The sequence below is a fragment of the Tamandua tetradactyla genome, chromosome 7 (assembly GCF_023851605.1).
Source record: "Tamandua tetradactyla isolate mTamTet1 chromosome 7, mTamTet1.pri, whole genome shotgun sequence".
NCBI classification, from domain to species: Eukaryota; Metazoa; Chordata; class Mammalia; order Pilosa; family Myrmecophagidae; genus Tamandua; species Tamandua tetradactyla.
Genome location: NC_135333.1, coordinates 110,832,587 through 110,852,439, shown reverse-complemented (window position 1 = coordinate 110,852,439; position 19,853 = coordinate 110,832,587). Strand labels below are relative to the sequence as shown.

Here is a 19,853-nt window from a genome sequence, read left to right as displayed (position 1 = left end):
ATGCACACAAACACACTCCCCTTTTACTGTCTCCCAACCCCCACCCCGGCCTCGAAACATCCATCCACATTCTCTTTCAGGCTCTCAGGGGAGGAAGGCTGGGCTGTCCGTAGGAGAAGGGAGCATCCAGGCAGCATCCTCTGAGATCTTGAGGCACCCAAACAGCTGTGACCCCTGGGCGAGGGCCCACCCACGTGTGGACAGATGGGAAGTTATAGGCAGCGCAGCTCCCCCAGGGCTTTGCACTGCGTCAGGTCATGACGATAAAAGCCTTCATTCAATGAGTTCACACCAGACACTACATCCTCCAACTCACTTAGTCCTTCAACAAACATTTGGGCTAGGAATTATTAGCCCCGTTTTACAGGTGAGGAAACTCATCCAGAGAAGTTCAGTCAACAGCCCTGTGATAGAACCGTCCAAATCAATTCTGGAATCAGGATTCTCACTCAGATCCTTCCATTGCGAAGCTCGGAGTCAATATGCCAGGCTTTGTGGAAAGTCCTGAGACAAAGCCACTCCCCATACAACTGGTGTATGGACAGAGAGACCACGTGGTAAAGGGGATGGCCCAGTGCACTTTGTGAACCAGCTGTAGAGTAGAGCAGCGTCCTTTGCCTCTGGAGCCTGCTTCCTCCCCCTAGACTCTCCTTGCGGAGTTGTCAGTGCAGAACTCAGTGATGCATGAGAAAGTGTCAGCTCCCTGGCACAGAGGATACACTTAGAATGTCTAAGTGTAACCTCCTGTTCCTCAGTTTAGGTGGTGATAGTAGTACTTCACTCTCTTTGTGTTTATGAGGATTAAAGAAGAAGGGCTCTAAAACACCAGGTGTTGCTGTTCATTCTCATCTGTCATCTGAGTGATTCCTGCTGAGAGCTGGGATCTTTGCACTTGGTGTTGCCTCTGCCCGGCTTGCTTTTCCTGTTCCAGGCTATCAGCTGGACTTCATTCAGGTGTTTGCTTAGCTGTCACCTTTTCAGGGCCTTATCACGACCCAACGGTGTACATTCATTGGTTTTTCTGTGTATATGTGCCTCCCTCGGTAGAATGGGAACTTCATAAAGGCAGGATTTCGCCTATCTTGTTTGTCCCCGTGTCCCAGTGGGTGGCGCTCAGAAGGAGCCCAATAAATGTTTGTGTAATGCACGGCTGACACAGTCTCCCTCTGTTTCTCCACAGGCGAGGTGACCATTCTGGCTGCTAGAGTGAGTGTGCCAGCCTGGGTGAGGAGGCAGAGACAGGTGAGGGGGTTGGAGGCCTGTGTGTGCTGACGATGGGGACCAGAGGAGAGCTGGAGGGTGGGCGGGTCATCCGTCGTGCCCAGCTGTTGAGGAGAGGAAGGGGCGTGCAGATGCCTGGGTTAGTGAACTACTGAGGACCCCTCTCTACCTTGTCCCCAAAGCCCTGAGCCCCTGTTGTGGAGGCTTCGATGGGGCAGAAAGGGGAGTAGTCACTGGTAGGCTCAGGACTTCCACCCTTTTACAGTGAGAAGGGTTTCCCCCCTGCTGGCATCCTCCACAGTACTAGTGGAGAAAAGAAAATGAGAACTTTCCTCTAGCAGAGAAATTGAAATGCAAATGGAAGATGAGGACTAGCCAGGTAATAACTAGGGCAACAGACTGTTGGGATGGAGGGGAATTGCATAATGCAATGCAGGACAGAAGCCTTTATGTCTGTCAAACTGGTCCGTTTAGTCATCAAATAGGCTGTCTCCTACTCACCAGAATCTGTGAGTTTGGACAGTGAAGTGAAGATAGTGTTCCTGCCCTCAGGGAGTTAACATTCTAGTGGGGGAAATGGTTACCTAACCCTGACTTGGAGGAGTACCCCTCAAGAATGAATGGGAGCTAGCAAGAGAAAAGGGGAAGGTCAGGAGACCCCTGCAGAGGGGACGGAGGTACAAAGAGGCTAAAGAGGCTGGTTTGCCCTCTGCTTCCCCCAGGCGGTGGGTGCCCTGAGCAGCTGGAGCTGGAAGGGAGGGGCCTTGGAAGTGCACAGGCCGCCTCCAGGGTGTCAGAGCTACACAGCAAGAGAGCCGCAGAGCCAGGACCGGACATCCTGGGTCACGACCTCAGATCCCCAGGGAGTAGCTCCTTCGTAGGCCGGTTTTCAAAGTGCTTTCCCGTGTGTAGTCATGTCAGACTCTCACAACGACCCTGTAAGGAAGAATTCAGCCCACTTCGTATAATTAGGATACTGAGATCAGTCTGTTGGCCAAGGGAATGAATGAGCTAAGCGAGTCTCTGCGCGTTCCCCAGCTCACGATGGGAGGCCTTTGGCCACAAAGCCAGGATTTGGTCCACTCAGAGGGCCCCACTGATCATCAGAACAAAATCATAGTGGCCTTATCCGTTAAGTTAGTTCCAAGAATTGTTTTTAAATGATTATTGTTCACTGTTTTGAATAATAATAGCCTCATATTTTTAAATAGTTTTCTTTTCAGCTTCTTCAAATCACTTTCACAGAGTTAATCTTCATTTCCAACCACTAAGTGAGATTAGGTGTTTAGTTTTATTGTCTTTCAAACTGGTCTGTTTAATCATCACATCTTCTGTCTCCTACATGCCAAGTATCACTCCATTTACAGAGGGGGAGACCGAAGCATAGGGAGGTTGAATGGCTTGTCAGTTTGAGGCCAATTCCAGCTGAGAATTCAGGTTTTTCAGCTCCTAGCCCAGGGCCTGTCTGATCTGTGATATGGCTTGTGCACATGTAGGGGTTTATGAAACAATGGACTCTGTTTTGAGGTTGGTAAGAATGTCTCTGTGTCTGTCCTGCGACCCAGGAGACTCCCAGGCTGCCACTGAAATGTTACAGTGTGTGTGCACGTGGGTCCCACCGATCTAACCTCCATCCTCCTCCACTCTCCCCCCACCACCCACCCCTGTGCCCAGGAGTAGCCTTCCAGGTCTTCTCTCACTTGTCCTCAGGGCCCCATGTCAGAGGCCATGGAACAGCCGGCCGGGGCTCCTGGAAACCCGAGGCCAGGAGAAGAGGGTGACGGCAGCATGGAGTTGGGCACCTGCCAGGAGCTTCTGCATCGGCTGCGGGAGCTGGAGGTAGGTAGGGCATGGCACTGGGTCAGGGCAGTGGTGCTGACCAGGGCCCTGGAGGAGGCAGCGTGGGTTTTCCTCTCCATCTCCTTTGCCGGGCTGGAGCAGAGCTGAATAGTCCTTTAACAGAACTTGTCTGAGAAGCTCTTTCCTTGGCTTTAGCTCTCCAATCCAAGCTGGGAGATGAGTGGCATGCATGGGGCACGGCTGCCCTGAGTCCCCCAGTAGTTCCCTTCTTTACCTTCTTCCTTACGCTTTTGTGACACCAGCAACTCTGGGATTACAGAAAGGTGTTAGATGACTCAGGGCTCAAGAATAGAGGGACAAGATGTGAATCCTCAAACCAGCTGCTCAACACGTTCTTGAGATCCTGCCCTCTTCCCTCCAGCTTCCCCTGCTCACCCCCAGGGAAATAAGCATTACTCTTGGCATCCCCCACCTCATTTCCTCCTGGCTACCATGTTTTTTAGTCCTTTCAGCCTTACTGCCTGCAGTTAGGGTTTATAGAAAACCAGCCCATCTTAGATATGCATCGTTGATGCATAGAGCCAAGAGCTAGGGCAGGGTTGTAGCAGTAGACTCCTTCCCTCCCTTTCCCAAAATGAATTTTCCCTTGGGAAAGAATGATCCCAAAGCCTCCTTTCTGCCCTCTTTGCCCCTCCCTCCTGCAGGCAGAGAACTCAGCACTTGCCCAGGCCAATGAGAACCAAAGGGAGACCTATGAGCGCTGTCTGGACGAGGTCTGCGGGGTCTCTGGTGGGACTGGTGCTGGTGGAGGTGGGCACAGCTTTTCTGCTCCAGGCAGAGGCTTGGCCAGCTGACAGCTGTGCCTCGGGCTTTTTGTCTCCAGGTTGCCAACCACGTGGTGCAGGCTCTGCTGAACCAGAAGGTAAGTGGCCACAGAAGGCATCCTCACCCCCAAGTCAAGTCCCCTTCCTGGGGACTCCCTGAACCTGCTCAGCTAAGCTTTCATTTGGGGGTAAAAGGAGGGGGGCTGGTAGAGATGACCCTATTGACTCTCCAATGATGCCTTCTCTCCTGGCCTTGGACAGGCCAGTTTTGTTCTACGTCGAGGTGGGTGTGAGGCTAGGTGAGGCCACATCCCTTTGAGTTCTGGCAGCTTTGATTTGGGCTTGAATGCTTTCCTTACCCTGGCCTCAATTAGTTTCTCCAGTTGTGAAGGGACTGAAAGCAGTGCTGATGCTGTGAGCCTGAGATGGCATCTAAATATTTACTCAAGTTCTGTGGGTAACTCCTTGGTATGTGGGCCAACCCCAGACCTTCTTCTGCCCATATGGGCCCTTCTTTGATGTGTGGGTCCTAAGTGCCAGGAGGTTGGTTCCAAGGATGGGAGAGGCGCCAAAGGGAATGGGATTTTTCTCCCATACAGGGTAGTAAACCCCAAGTTTACGATCCCCAGATGGTATTTCCCATCCCAGGAAAATGCTATCACTACAAACAGGTAGGCTCAGGTGCCTGACGGAGGGAGAAGGTGGGAGGAGGCAGGCCCCACAGGTGTCCTGGGTTGTCTAGGTATACCTGTGCCTGCTGCTTTGGTAAGGAGAGCTGTGCTCTAACCTCTTCCTTTCCTTGTCATCCTCTTCTTCTCTTCCCCGGCCTCCTCTGGGCCGGCAGGACCTGAGGGAGGAGTGCATCAAGCTGAAGAAGAGGGTGTTTGACCTGGAACGGCAGAACCAGATGCTCAGCGCCCTGTTTCAGCAGAAAATCCAGCTCACGACAGGCTCCCTGCCTCAGGTAGGCACATGCGCATCTCCTCCCTCCTCGTAGCCCAGCTGCCTGCCTCTCCCCAACTCCATCATCATCATCCTCATCCTCACCCTCTTTTACCACAAGCACCTGCAGAAGGAAACTCTCAGCCTTCCTGAGGATTTTGTCCATTCGGGGAAGGGATCTGCCTAGCCTGACAGATTTGAGTCTCAGATGGTGTGAAAGCAAACTGAGTCCCCTCAAGCTTGGCTGTCTTCCGCCTTCTCATGCCCCCACCCAGCTGATGGCACCTTTCCTACTGCCAGAGTGCACCCTTGCCCCTGCCCTGTGTGGGGAGGTAGGTGGAGGTTGGAAATGCAATTACTTCAAGCTCCCAAGGGATCCCTCGGGCCACTGACATTGCTTCTTCTTGGCTAGGGGCAGAGGGTGGGGTGGGGCGTAAGGCAGTCCAATGCTTGGGGTCACAGTAGGGTCAGGAAAGATACTTCATCCTAATACCTGTGTATGTGCACATCATGCACACTCACCCACTGACCCACAGCCGTGTGCACAGACACTGGTCTCTGCTTCCAACCCCCACACCTGGCTTTCCCAGGAGAGGCTGGAAGCTACTGGGAATGAACCCTAGGCTGAATAAGATGTCACTTGGGGTTACTCTGTCAGGAACCCCCAAGAATGTGGTGACACCTGAGGATGGGAGGGTCAGGAGCAGCTCTGGGTACCTGAGGTGAAAAGCAGGCTGTTTCTGAGGTCAACCAGCCCATTCCCTCCATTTTGACAAGAGAAGCACTTTCTGTGTGTGTGTGTCTGTCTGGAGTAAATCAAGCACCAACTGGCTCCCAGGCCTGAGCACGGAACCCCTCTGCTCCCTGGGAAGCCAGGGCCCTTGCAGAGGAAGCCTGCCATCCCCACAGCCTTTCTCAAGCCCCCGTGTCACCAGACCAGGGCAGAGCTGGGTCCCAGTCGGCAGCAGTGACCCTGCAGCCTTCCCTGCCTACATCCATCCCTGCCGCAAGGTTCTCCCTGGAATCCCAGAGGCCTTTCCCCCGCCAGCGAGCTCACCCTTCTGTAACCTCTCAATAATCCTCAACTCATTTATTTTTTACTGAAATGAATTCTGGGACCTTTTTGAGATTTTGGCAATAAAGTTATCTTCACCAGGGGTAACATGACTTAATGGAAAGAGCACGAACCTTGGCCTCAGATAAACTTGGGTTGGATCCCTAACTTGCTGCTTCTTAGCTTTGGAATCTCAGGCAAATTATTTAAACATCCAAACCACAGTTTTTTCCTTATAGATAGAGATAAACATACCTATATTGCACTTGTTGTGAGGATGAGATAATATATAGTGTTTAGTACACAGTAGAGAATTAATAAATGGCAGCTATTTATCATCATCGATGAATGCTATTTCCAATTTGTGTTTTGCTAGGACAAATTTTTCATTGAGCAACAGCGTGAGCAGAGCTTCGCAAATCCTGGTGGAGTTAGACCCCAAGGGCTGTGGCCTGTGCTGGGGTCATTGGAAGCCCAGACAGGTCTATGGATAGCCACGCTACAGAGCAGAGTATGAGAAGTGTTGCCCAAGAATCTGAAGGCAGGAGAAAGGCTATCCAGGGAAGGGATAGGAAATATTCCTTTAAGGAGATGACACTAGCCGGGACCTGAAAGATGGAAGATTTAGAAAAAGTGGGGTCAGGGTTGGGGAGAGGGCTTCTCTGTGGAAGAATCAGCATACACAAAGACCAGGGCAGGAAATCCCAGGGAGCAGCAGCTGTTTAGCTGGGCTGAAGCAAAGGCTGTGTGAGGGGAGAGGGATTAGAAAACTGGAGGAGATTTCAGGGGAAGAACCCATGGGGCCAGGGATGCTGGTAGAGTTCAGACCGATTTTGCTGGGCAGTAGGTAGGCATTGGAGGCTTTTGAGCACAAAGATGCTTTAGGCTACCATGTGCATGGAAGTGGAAGAGGCCGGACCAGGTTGAAAAGACTGATGGAAATGGTGAGCAGTGTCTGGCCTGGAGGCATGAGGCGCTGAGCTAAAGGAGGAGGCTACAGATACAGAGGTACAGAGGAAGGGGGAGAGGTGCTGCAGAGACAGGATTTAAAAGTTGCAGAGAATGAGGGGGAGGGAAGAGTTAAAGCTGACATATCTAGCCAAGACTCCTGGGAGAAGGAAATTTCATTCTCAGGGACTGAGAAGAGGCCCATGATTAAGTAGTACTCTTACATTTCACATGGGACCAGTTGGGGAGACAGAAATGATAACTCTCTGCTATAGAGTTTTTTCTAAGAGCTGGTAGCAAATGCCTCCCTCTTTTATTAGTCCCAGCCACCTCTGTGGTCTTGCAGTCACGGGTGGGCAGAACAGGAAGGGACCTTTGCCCTTAGGCCCATTTGTAATGGGAAAGAAGCGACACAGAAAGCAGAGCAGCCTTGGAGCCGAGATGGGTGCCCAGGGTTAGGCCCACTCACTGCCCCTGGGACAGGGAGATTCCTCTTCTTTCTCCAAAGCACGCAGACTGGTCCCACCTCCCTGCCACGTGGTCTGTGGGACCTGCACTGTCTTCACATCTACCTGTGTCATGGTCTCCTGAGGAGCCTTGGACCAGGAGACATTCCAAAGGAGCAAACTCTGAAGAGTATTTTCCTGCCCCTGGAAACCAGATAGCAGTTGGGCAAACTCTGCCTCTCATTCTGCAGATCCCACTCAGTCCACTCCAGCTGCCATCAGAGCCACCAGCCTCCCCCTCCCTGAGCTCCGCCGAGGGACCAGCCACCTTACTGCCTGTGGGGCGCTGTGCTGGGCAGAGAGAGGTAGGCGGGTCTGTGGGCTTCGCTGAGTGAAGGGTAGCTGGTCTGTACTCCACTGCTGCCTCCTGAAGAGAACTGGGAACAGGGCCACTTTCTGGTGCATGGCCTCTTACAGGCTGCAGATGTGAGCCCTCAGTTGCTGACCTCATACCAGGAAAAAGAGCTCCCCACCCCCAGCCGCTGGCCTGGCAAGCGAACACATTAGTTAGGGCAGTAGTAGTAGTAGTTAACACTTAACTGAACTCCTCCTCCATGCCGAACTCTGGCTGAACACCCTGGATCTCATCTTATTTTGTGAGGTTAAGCACAGTCACCCTCCCACATTACAGATGGCACTGTGTAGCTTAGAGGCTGAATAATTTGCTGAAGGGCATACAGCTGGTTAAATGGTAGAATTGGGATTTGAACCTATGCCCATGTAGTTTCATCACTATACCAGACTATACTAAGCCCAAGATGGGACCCGGTAAGAGCAGTGAAGTGTTTGCATGGAGTCTCTCCCAACCCCCTCCTGCTGGGGACCAGGCCAGCAGGGTCAGCTGACTGATAAGGCCTGGGCTTGCCCGAAGTAACTGAGTTAGGACTTGGCCACATCACATCCACTTCTGTGGACTTTCTGCAGCCTGAAAAATGGACTGGCCCCCTCCCCTGGGGTAAGCATAGAGAACAGAGTTATTGGTGGTCAGAATGGCTAGCCTAGACTGCAGTAAGGAGGGGGAGTCTGGGACAACCAAGAAGGGGATGTGGGGTGCCTACCCCAACCCCGAGTGTGCCGGGAAGAAGAGAGTTGGGGTGACCAAAGCTCAGCAATCCTTGAATAAACTGAGCCACCATATCCCAGGAGCCGTTTGTCAGTTCCTTTTGGGGGCACAGACAAAACGAGGCTAGTGCTGTTCCCCACATATTCAGTTATGCACAGCTCTGGTCAGGAGCAGGTCCCAGCTGCAGCTGGCCTCCTCCTCATGGTGTTTCTCCTCCAAGGTGTGTTGGGAGCAGCAGTTGCGGCCAGGAGGCCCAGGACCCCCAGCTACCCCACCCCCAGCGCTGGATGCCCTGTCCCCATTCCTTCGGAAGAAAGCTCAGATTCTGGAGGTGCTGAGAGCCCTGGAGGAGACTGATCCCCTGCTTCTGTGCTCACCTGCCACCCCCTGGCAGCCTCCAGGCGAGGGTCCTGGCTCCCCAGAGCCCATCAATGGCGAACTGTGTGGCCCGCCCCAGCCTGAACCCTCATCCTGGGCCCCCTACCTGCTGTTGGGCCCTACTAACTTGGAAGGCCTGCTGCGTTGGGAGCGCCTTCTGGGAGGCCCTGGTGAAGAGGAAGGTACCAGGCAGCCCTGGGGCCCTGGTAGGACCCCTCCCCAGGCCAAGGACACCAGCTCTGGCCCACAGTGTGCCCCAGGCAGCAGCTCCTCCTCCTCCTCTGATGAGGCTGGTGACCCCAGTGAGGCGCCCAGCCCTGACACCCTGCTCGGCGCCCTGGCCCGCAAACAGCTGAACTTAGGCCAACTCCTTGAGGACACAGAGTCTTACCTGCAGGCCTTCCTGGCGGGGGCTGCAGGCCCACTCAACGGCAACCACCCAGGTCCGGGGCAGCCGCCTGCCCCAGACCAGGGGCCCCCACAGCTGTCCAAGTCCAAAGGCCTCCCTAAGTCAGCATGGGGTGGGGGCACCCCAGAGGCCCACAGGCCAGGCTTTGGTGCTACCTCAGAAGGCCAGGGGCCCCTTCCCTTGCTCAGCATGTTCATGGGTGCAGGGGATGCTCCCCTAGGCTTGCGGCCTGGCCACCCCCATTCCTCTTCTCAGGTGAAAAGCAAGCTCCAAATTGGCCTCCCTTCTCCTGGGGAAGCCCAGGGACCCCTTCTGTCCTCTCCAGCCAGAGGTCCCAAGTTCCTAAAGCTGCCTCCAGCCTCGGAAAAAATCCCCAGCCCAGGAGGCCCCCAGCTAAGCCCCCAACTTCCTCGAAACTCCCGAATCCCCTGTCGAAATGGTGGCTCGGATGGAAGCCCTTCCCCACTGCTGACCCGCAGGGGTCTGGGTGGGGGAGAGCTGTCCCCTGAGGGGGTGCAGGCCCTGCCCACCAGCCCTTCTCCCTGTTCCACAACCCCGGACTCTGCACAGCTCAGACCCCCTCAGTCGGCCTTGTCCACTGCACTGTCCCCAGGGCCGGTGATGTCTCCCTGCTACGAGAATATCTTGGACCTTTCCCGGGGCACCTTCAGGGGGCCTTCCCCAGAACCCCCTCCATCCCCACTGCAGGTGCCCACATACCCACAACTGACTTTGGAGGTACCTCGGGGCTCTGAGGTCCTCAGAAGCCCTGGAGTACCCCCTAGCCCTTGCCTCCCAGAATCCTGCCCCTATGGAAGCCCCCAGGACAAGAGTTTGGACAAGGCAGGCTCTGAGTCTCCCCATCCTGGCCGCAGGACCCCAGGCGGCTCTTCTAAGAAGCCCGGCCAGGGGGCAGGGCGACGACCTGGGGACCCTGGTCACACACCCCTGCGGGACAGACTGGCAGTCCTGGGAAAACTGAAGACAGGCCCCGAGGGGCCCCTGGGCCCAGAGAAGAATGTGGGGCCAGCCAGGCCCGGCACTGAGAAGACCCGGGGACCAGGAAGGTCGGGGGAGAGCACTGGAGATGGGGCACCTCCTACCCCTAAGCCCCCTGAGCAGCCAGAAGCCAAGGGGGTCCTACGAGGAGCAGTGGCCTTAGGCATGAGCAGCCTGAAGCAGCAGGAGCCTGGGTTCCTGGGGGACCCTGGGGTGCGTGTCTACTCTTCCCACTCCATGGGGGCCCGGGTGGACCTGGAGCCTGTCTCGCCAAGGAGCTGTCTCACCAAAGTGGAGCTGGCCAAGAGCCGGCTGGCCGGGGCCCTGTGTCCCCCGGTGCCCCGTGCCCCTGCCAAAGTGCCAACCTCAGCCCCCAGTCTGGGCAAGCCCAGTAAGAGCCCGCATGGCAGCCCTACAAAGCTGCCTTCCAAATCACCCACCAAGGTGGCACCCCGGCCTGGGGCTCCTCCCGCTCTCAAGGAGGTGCCCAAGCCTGACAAGGGGAAGGGCCCCCCTTGGGCAGACTGTGGTGGCACCACCACCCAACCCTTGCCCTCCACACCTGGCCCCACTGACCCGATCCAGGGCCCCGAGGGGCTGGCCCCACACTCGGCCATCGAGGAGAAGGTGATGAAAGGCATCGAGGAGAACGTGCTGCGGCTCCAGGGCCAGGAGCGGGCCCCGGGCACGGAGGCCAAGCACCGCAACACCAGCAGCATTGCTAGCTGGTTCGGCCTTAAGAAGAGCAAGCTGCCAGCGCTGAACCGCCGCACCGAGGCCACCAAGAGCAAGGAAGGGGCCAGCGGGGGCTCCCCGCTCCGGAAAGAGGTCAAGATGGAAGCCCGGAAGCTGGAGGCAGAGAGCCTCAACATCTCCAAGCTGATGGCTAAGGCGGAAGACCTGCGCCGGGCGCTGGAGGAGGAGAAGGCCTACCTAAGCAGCAGGGCCCGGCCACGGCCCGGGGTACCAGTCCCAGGGCCCAGCACGGGGCTGGGGCAGGTGCAGGGCCAATTGGCCGGCATGTACCAGGGCGCAGATACCTTCATGCAGCAGCTCCTCAACAGGTGAGGGCCTGGGACCAATCAGCCAGGCACACGGCCGGCTCAGGGCCCTTGTTCTACTGCAGGCACAGTAGGGCCTGGAGCTGGGACTGCCTTTCCAGGGAATGTGGGCTTCTCAGGGGTCAGAAGGGATGGTGGGGAAGGTCAATAAAATGCCCCCCAAGCATCTAGGAGTTAGTGGCCTGGCCTGGAGGAGAGATCAGGGGCTCAAATCAGAAGCCTGGGGTTTGCCAGACTTGACAAGACCAAGTTTCTCATTTGAGAAGAGTTGGCCATCCACATTTTCCTGGATGGTCTCCAGTACCAGATGAGGTAGCCTTTCTGAAGTGCTTTGTGTGCAGTGAAGGGAATGCTACTTCCTGTCTGTGCACCTCCTCAGGTGTTTTCTATCATACAGGACAAAGAGGGACCCCTTCCTATCATGCTCTTTAGCACTAGCCACAGACTCAAGGAGTGGGAGTTGTGGTTTAGAGAAAAGGCCCACGCCCTTAGGGTTGATTCTTCTGGGTCCAGCTGAGGCAGAAAGTCCACAGAGATTGAGCCCCAGTTAGTGTGTGGTGTGGGCAGCTCACCTGTGCAGAAGTCGAGCTGGAGCAGGCAGGGTGTATGGACCAGGATGGGACTGGGTCTGCTCATGTAAACATGCTCAAGAACCCTTTAGCCTTGACCCTGGGTAGCTTTGGGGGTGTTTTCCCACCTCACAGTGACAGGAGGAGCTGGTGGGGGCAACTGCCGGGATGTGTCCTGTTTCCAGGGGTGGTTGGTACTGAGCACCAACTAAGCCCAGCTCCACGGGTTGGGGGGGTGCTGTGGGGTGCAGGCCTCCCTCACCCCTGTCTGCACTGTTGCTCCCTAGGGTGGACGGCAAGGAGCTGCCACCCAAGAGCTGGCGAGAGCCCAAGCCTGAGTATGGGGGTTTCCAGCCAGTGTCCTCTGACCCCAAGAACCCCTGGCCAGCTTGTGTGTCCCGAAATGGCCTAGTGGGTCCTCTTCAGGGCTGTGGGAAACCTCCTGGGAAGGTAAGTTCTTGGGGCAGCAGCTGGGGAGGTGTCCGGCTTTCTTAGCTCTGGAGGGCTCCCCTTCCCTGGGGCCTGGGAACTGCTGGACGTATTCAGTGTGTTGGAGAGCAGGGAAGGGCCTTCTGGGGGCTGGGCAGGCTGCAGGAACTCTCGGGTCCAGGAGCCTTCAGAATGGGGCAGGATTGGATTCTGAGGGCTCCTAACTCCACACAGCTGAGCAGCGAGTCAGGGAGGCGGGAAGAGATCCCCTCGGAGGACAGCCTGGCTGAGCCTGTGCCCACCCCACACTTCACAGGTCAGTGGGGCGGGCCCGCATGCTTTCCTCCTTCCTGTTGCTGCAGCAAGTTCAAGGCCATCTTCTTGCCACGTACTCCATGGGCACTGGGCTGCACAGGAATGAGTCCCTCCCCAAGCCTGGCATTGAAAGAGCGCGGGCTGGGGCTGTGGGCTCCGGCCCTGTGGACTTAACCGCTGGGGCAGGAAGTTGGGGGAGGAAGGCCACCTCCTTGACCTTCATCTCCTCGCTGCAGCCTGTGGCTCCCTGACTCGAACCCTGGACAGCGGCATCGGGACCTTCCCTCCCCCAGACCACAGCAGCAGTGGGACTCCCAGCAAAAATCTCCCCAAGACCAAGCCGCCACGGCTGGAGCCCCCACCCGGGGCGCCCCCGGCTCGGCCCCCACCCCTTACGAAAGTCCCCCGCCGTGCCCACACACTGGAGCGTGAGGTGCCCGGCATGGAGGAGCTGCTGGTGAGTGGGCGGCACCCCAGCATGCCAGCCTTCCCCGCACTGCTCGCTGCTCCGGGCCGCCGGGGCCAGAAGACCTGTCCTGACGGTGAGTGACCCAGGCCTGTGGGTGGGCCGGCCCTGGGAGGGTCCCAGGGTGAACCCCTGCACACCCACTATCCGCCTTCCTGTTATTCCTGGACAGATTCCTGTGAAGACCCCGGCCCTCCTCCTGTCCAGCTGGCCAAGAACTGGACCTTCCCCAATGCAAAGGCCACTGGCAGCTCCTCGGACCCTTTCCTGTGTCCACCCCGACAACTGGAGGGGCTGCCCAGGAACCCCATGGTGAGAACTGCAGTGGGGGAAGCAGGCAGAGAGGCCTGGGGGGGCAGGAGGGAGTGACCTGGGGAGACCAACACCTTCCATGAGGAGCAGGACTGAGCGAGCGGGGCTCTGGGCAGCCTGGCCATCTACCTTTTCACACACCCCTCTTGGGGAAGGGGCTTCTGGCCTTCCCCCCAAACCTCAGTAGGACTGTGCTTAGCCCATACCTCCAGCCTGCTTCCTCTACTGACCGCTCGTGGACCCCATCTGCAGTGACCACCAATCGGGGGGCTCGGACTGAGCCCAGAGGTGGGGGGAGCCACCTCCTGAGCCGCTCCTCCTTCCCCAGGCCCTGCCCGTGGAGCGGAAGCGGAGCCTGGAGCCCAGCCGCCCATCTCCCACTCCCCCGGGCCCGGCATTTGGGGGGAGCCGCACCCCCAGCACGTCAGACATGGGCGAGGAAGGCAGAGTGGCCAGCGGGGGCCCCCCGGGGCTGGAGACCTCCGAGTCGCTCAGTGACTCGCTCTATGACTCGCTCTCCTCCTGCGGGAGCCAGGGCTGAGGGGCTGCGCTGCGCGGCCGCCCCCTCTGGAGCTGACCTGACCGGACTGGCTCTCCTCCGGCCCCGCCCCCGCGGGCCAGTGGGCCCCTCCCTCGAGGGACCAAGGGGGCAGGTGGATCCCTGGCACAGGGAGGCGAAGGGGGCACCTGGCCCCTCCCACCCCCCCACTGCCCACCACTGCTGTGGATGAGATGACCGCTCTCAGCTCAGGGAGAGAGCCACCCTTGGTCCCTTCTCTCACCCAGAGTAAGGCTCTTCCTCTGGGGGGTGGGGTGCAAGGCCTCTGTGGCCCACCCCCGAGGCTGAGCCGTCTTGTGGTGCTGGGCTTCCTGCCCGCCAGCCGTGCCATCTCCGCCTCCCCTCGCCGGCTGCTCCTCCGCCCTGGAGCCCCCAGCGGGCCAGTCCCAGGCCCCTGGGTGGGGGAGTTTGGGGGTGAGGGGGACAAGTTGCCTTCTCTCTCTGTCCGCCCTGGTCCTCCCAGCTATCTGGATGGTGCTGCCCTCCCCCGCCCCACATCTTTGGGGTCTGTTTGTCCTTTTTGTTTTTTTGTTTGTTTTTTTACATTAAAGCGCCTGGCCCAGTCCTTGTCCCCGTCCCTGCACCGCGGTTAATTTATCTGTTGTTTAAAAGGCGGCTGCTCTGCTTCCAGCCTCTGCTTCTGCCGTATCCCTAATAAAGCGTGGAGGCCTCTCCCTGCCCGTGCCTCGGCTGGTTCTGCGGGGGGCCCAGGGGTGGAGGGGTGCACAGGTTCTGTGTGGGCTCAAGGTCTAGGGACCTCGGGGACCTGGACTCTGACCCAGTGCCCTTGCAAGCCCCACCCCCCCACCCAGGGTAGCTGGCTGGAGTCGCCCCAGAAGGTGACTAAGGAAGGAGGGCCTGCTTAGGCCTGGAATGGCGCCTGGGCTGAGGGAGACTCCCTTGGCCTAAGGCTTGGGCAGGGCTGTCTCTGGAGAACGGAGGCAGAGAGGATGGCCGAGGCACAGCACTAAACCCTTCCACATCAGGCGGGGTGGGACCTGCAGACTGTTAGCTTAGGGGCTGAGAGCAAATGGAGTTCAGTGACACCTCTTGTTCCTATGAGGGGAGCACAGCTAGGATCAAACTGGCCACCCTCTCTACTCTCTCTTCACATTTTGGGTTTTCCCCAAACCCTCATGCTCCTACCCCTGGCTCTAAAATTCCCAGTTTAGAAAGGGGGGCAGGAATGAGGCTGTAGAGAAGGGTCCAGATTTCCAGGAGTTACTTCAGACTCCACAGGCCACCGGAGACCATGGGGTGATCATGGCCCCTCAGCACTTGGATTTCCTGTTGGGGGAGAACCTGGGCTGTGGCCTGAAGGTGCAGCCTGGGCTGGGCTAAGGAAGGCCTCTTTCCTGCAAGGTGTGCTATGACTTGTCCAGAGCACCCACCTGCCTTGGTCTACACCTGCCATGACTTATCGATAGCTCTGAAGTCAGCGGGCATGCCTAGGGACCCTGACTTTGTGGCCAGGGCTCTGGATAGTTTGTGCCCATGGGTTGGTGGGGTGTGTGTGGGAGTGGGGTCCCTGTAGTGGACACGTGGTTAGTGTGTCCGGCTTTGTGTTAGCACCACAGACTCACAAGAGCCAAAGTTAGGGGTGTGTGGACAGGGAGGATTGCAGGGTCCATACCAATCTCAGTTATGTGCAGCCTCTATGGAACACAAATTGGCAGTTCCTCAAAAAGCTAACCAGAATTACCATATGATCCAGCCATACAACTCCTAGTTTGTATATGCTGCATAACTGGAAACAGATCCAAACACACTTGTGTGCAATTGTTCATGGTGGCATTACTCATGATAGCCAACAGGGAGGAACAATCCAAGTATCCATCAGCAGATAAATGGGTAAACAATGTGGTCTATTCTTACAAAGGAATCTTAAATCAGCTGTAAAAAGGAATGAAGCTCTGATGCATGCTGGAACACGGATGAACCTGGAAAACATTCTAAGTGAAATAAGCTAGACACAAAAGGACAAATATTGTATGATTCCACTGATATGAACTATCTAGAATAAGGACATTATGAAGAGACAGAAAGTAGATTACAGGTTACCAGGGACGGGAGCCTGGAGGGGAAATGGGGAAATATTGCTCAATGGGTATAGAGTTTCTGTTTTGGGGTAATGAAAGAAGTTTTAGCAATGGATGGTAGTAATGGTAGCATAACTTTGTAAAAATATTAATGCCACTGAATTGTACTTTTAAAAATGGTTAGAATGGCAAATTTTATTATATATATATAATTTTTTTTTTGAAACCACAATTAGAAAAAAAATGCAGTCATACCACTGGAGGCTGGTTGCATCCCCTGAGCAAACCAAGGAAAGTTGGGGATGAGGAGGGTGTCAGCAGCGACCTTTATTCTAGCTGCCCCCAGCGGTGCCTCAGCAGCCACCATGCTCCCTGAGGACAGTGAGATAACCACCATTAAAATAAGCACCCACCATGTGGTCCAGCCTCTCCATTCCTGACCCCACAAGAGCCCTGCCGGAGGAAGCATCACCAACCTTATTTTACACATGAAGACGTTGAGGCTCAGAAGATTCCACGATTGCCTGAGGCCGAGAAGTGATGGAGCCTGGTGGGAATAGTTCCTTTTTGGGTGGACAGCTTTACCTTCTGCCGGGACTTGATCTCATCCTGTTCTGGCCTAGTGCATCCTTCCCAGTGAGCACGGCTTGAGAGCCCTGCGCTGGAAGTGGAAAGCCTTGGCTACGAATCCTGGTTTTGAGGTGAAAGTTTTGTCCCTCCTCTGAGCCTCAAGCCTCGGTTTTCCCCATCACTGGAATGTTAGCAGGCTGGGCCGGTCCAGGGGCTCCCATCAGCCTGTCTTTCTCCTTTACTCTGCTCTTTCTATCTCCTTCCCCGATCTGACTTCTGTCCCTCCTGTTTCCTTATTTGATGTCACCATCAAAAAAATGAACAAGACTTCGAGGAGGATCAAATGAGAAGTCACGGTCTTGTTTAAATGTTAGCGTCCCATTGTCTCACCTCCATCTTCTAGTCCCAGGTCTCTAACCCACTGTCTCTTCTGCTTTTATGGGCTTAAGTGTGATATTACCAAGCTGCACAGCTCTGCCTCTTGCCAGGCGGGCTCAAAGAAGTGTACATTCTTTTCATAGCGAACCATTTCTTGATTTATCAAGCCCCTTTCTCGGTTTGAACCTGATGGGTTACCTCATTTCCTTATTGCAACAGAAGTTTGCCTGCAGGCTATTAATCCTATTTCCTTTCCTGGAAGGAGTTTTGGTTGGGTTGGACCTGTATTCCACATCCTACAAGTGGAGACTCAGTCCACATTTCAGTCACCAGGGCCTGATGAGTCCGCTGCTGGGTTCTGTGCTCCAGCGTTTGCAAATGCAGGGAGTCACTGCGGTCCCTGGGCAATGTGGGCAGAAGAGGGCAGCGTCGGCCACGCCAGGGCCCAGCGCTTTCTTACCAGCTGTTCCGAGATGGGAAATCCCCAGGCGAGCCACCCGGCAACCCACGGAACTGTGTGTGTGTCCCCACACAGGGTGGGATAACTGAAATTCTGGCAGAAATCATTCTGTGGAGGAGGACCCGTAATTGAGTTTTAAAATGCTCCAGGAAACCGATTCCTCCTTGCTCTCCAAGGAAGGGTTCGGCTACAAGACCACTTGTTTCTCATCATGACCAAACCCTTCACATTTCAGCTTGCCACATCTGCTCGCAGAATTAAGGTAGCCACACTGTTTTCTCCAACGACAGTGGATGAATATTTGCCCACCCATTGCGTATGACCCATTCTGCCAAGTTTCCCAAACAAAGGAAGCCTAAACTGCCAGAAATCCCCCAAATGGCATCAAGATCTCAGCAAAAAATGATGAAAAGCTTTCAGGTTCCACTTCACTGGGCACGCTGCCTTTTGCAGGAAATGTCCCAAAATGCTAATCAAGGTTTTCTCTGGATTGCCAATGGTTTTCTTCTTTACCCTTTTCTGGATTTTCTACAAATAGCACGTTTGCTTTCTTTATCAAAAGAAAAGTTTTTTTAAAAAGAGACAGTCATACTCTGCAGCCAGCTTTCCAAATAGATCCCTGGTTTGTAATCACGTGTGAGTTAATTCTATCCTAGGAATAATTTTAAAGTAAAGTCACCTGAATTTGAAGTAAGTATAGGTGAGCATTTCTACAATCTTGGGGTGGGGAGGGGTTTCTTTTAAATTAGTTTTTAAAGTATTAAAAGCATACAAATCATAAAAGTACATGTTCATGGTAAAAAAATTAATCGAAACTGAATTGAATGTTTATATAAGTAAAAGGAAGAGTTTCTTTCACACTCCAATTTCCAGTCTCACTCCCCAGACAGAACCCCAGTTAGATAGTAAGCCTATCAAACATTTTTTTCCTATCAAACATTTTAAAAATACAATGCACATAAGTATGTTTTTGTTTACCTTTTATTAGACAGTGAGATTTTCTACTATTGCTGACTTACTTTTTCCTTTTAGCACTAGATGTATCTTAGAGTTCTTTCTGAAGACCATGAATCTCCATTATTGTTTGTGGAATTCCATTGTATGGATGTGTCATATTTATTTAATCAGCTGCCTATTTTTTAAAAAAAATTTTATTTAAACAACGAACAAACATACAAACATCCTTGACATGCAAACATTCCTGACATGGTTACAATCAATAGCTCACAATATCATCACATAGTTGTGTATTCATCACCATGATCATTTTTTTGAACATTTACATCACTCCAGCAAAAGAAAGAAAAAAGAAAAAGTTCATCATGCCATACCTCTTACCCCTGCCTCTCATTGACCACTAGTATTTCAATCTACTCAATTTATTTTAACCTTTGTTCCCCCTAATATTTGTTTTTTTATCCCTATTTTTTACTCATCTGTCCATACCATAGATAAAAGGAGCAACAGACACAAGGTTTTCACAATCACACAGTCACATTGCGAAAGCTATATCATTATACCATCTTCGTCAAGAAACATGGCTACCAGAACACAGCTCTGCAGTTTCAGGTACTTCCCTCTAGCCTCTCCAATACACCATAAACTAGAAAGAGATAGCTATATAATGCTTAAGAATAAACTCCCGAATAACCTCTTAGCTCTATTTGAAATCTTTCAGCCACTGACCCTATTGATGTGCAGTTAGTTGGTTGCCATTTTGTTTTGCTTTGTTTTGCCATGACAAACAGTGCTGCAGGGAACATCACGCATGCATCTTTGGTCATTTGTCTGTTTCCATAATATAAATTCCTACACATGGAATTTCTTGGTCATAAAGTATGTTTAATTTAAATTTTTGTGCACTCCCATCGACTGTACAGAAGTGGGACTGTCTCCCCATATCCTCCACAACATTGAGTATTCGTGAAGCATTTTATTCTTAGCCAATTTGATAGGAGAGAGAGATCATGCAGGGCCTTGTAAGGACTTAGGCTTTTACTGAGAGCGAAGGGGGGAGATGTTGGAAAGTGATGGGAATAGACTATGGAGGGCAAGCACGGAAGTAGGAGACCAGCAAGAAGGCTTCTTCAGCAAAAGAGACTGTAGTGACCTGAAACGTTGGGTAAAATAAAATGTATTATTAAAATTAATTCCATTTGTTTATTTTTACTTTTTTTAATGTGGCTACTAGAAATTTTAAATTACAGTAGTAGTTTATGTTATATTTCTATTGGACAGCACTGCTATATAGAGTGGTCTGGGAAAGTCACTCTATCAAAGTGACATTTCATCTGAGCCCAGAGGGATGGGGTGCATGTGTCATGAGATGCAAGATGGGATGGGGTAGAGTGGATGGGAGGTAAAAGCATTCTGGGCAGAGGGACCAGCATGTCAAAGACTCTGAGAAGAGAAAGAGCTTAGAGTGTTCCTGATGCAGTTGAAAATGTCAGAGCAGCTGGAACCCAGTGACAGGTCAGTGAGGACACAGATGGAGGCCCAGCCTGTACCTGAAATCCACAGTGGAGAATTCAGATTTTTCTCCAAAGAGTAA

The 19,853-nt window shown here is 53.9% G+C and overlaps 1 protein-coding gene across 4 annotated transcripts in view; it reads left to right on the top strand.

Annotated features, from left to right (window-relative positions):
• Positions 1 to 19,384, top strand: part of NCKAP5L (NCK associated protein 5 like) — a 33,212-nt gene extending 13,828 nt beyond the window's left edge. For 2 of the 4 annotated variants that reach the window (XM_077170842.1, XM_077170840.1), the window contains exons 2-13: positions 1,181 to 1,242; positions 2,932 to 3,060; positions 3,726 to 3,794; positions 3,905 to 3,943; positions 4,690 to 4,809; positions 7,487 to 7,600; positions 8,579 to 11,208; positions 12,062 to 12,224; positions 12,438 to 12,519; positions 12,755 to 13,060; positions 13,157 to 13,296; positions 13,625 to 14,529. In XM_077170842.1, coding sequence (XP_077026957.1) covers positions 2,938 to 3,060; positions 3,726 to 3,794; positions 3,905 to 3,943; positions 4,690 to 4,809; positions 7,487 to 7,600; positions 8,579 to 11,208; positions 12,062 to 12,224; positions 12,438 to 12,519; positions 12,755 to 13,060; positions 13,157 to 13,296; positions 13,625 to 13,837 — 3,999 coding nt within the window. In that variant the 5' untranslated portion in view covers positions 1,181 to 1,242; positions 2,932 to 2,937 and the 3' untranslated portion in view covers positions 13,838 to 14,529. Of the gene's footprint in view, positions 1 to 1,180; positions 1,243 to 2,895; positions 3,061 to 3,725; positions 3,795 to 3,904; positions 3,944 to 4,689; positions 4,810 to 7,486; positions 7,601 to 8,578; positions 11,209 to 12,061; positions 12,225 to 12,437; positions 12,520 to 12,754; positions 13,061 to 13,156; positions 13,297 to 13,624; positions 14,530 to 16,130 lie in introns of those variants that run through there. The other 2 variants (XM_077170844.1, XM_077170843.1) reach the window with 2 other exon arrangements.
• Positions 19,385 to 19,853: the final 469 nt, after the last annotated feature.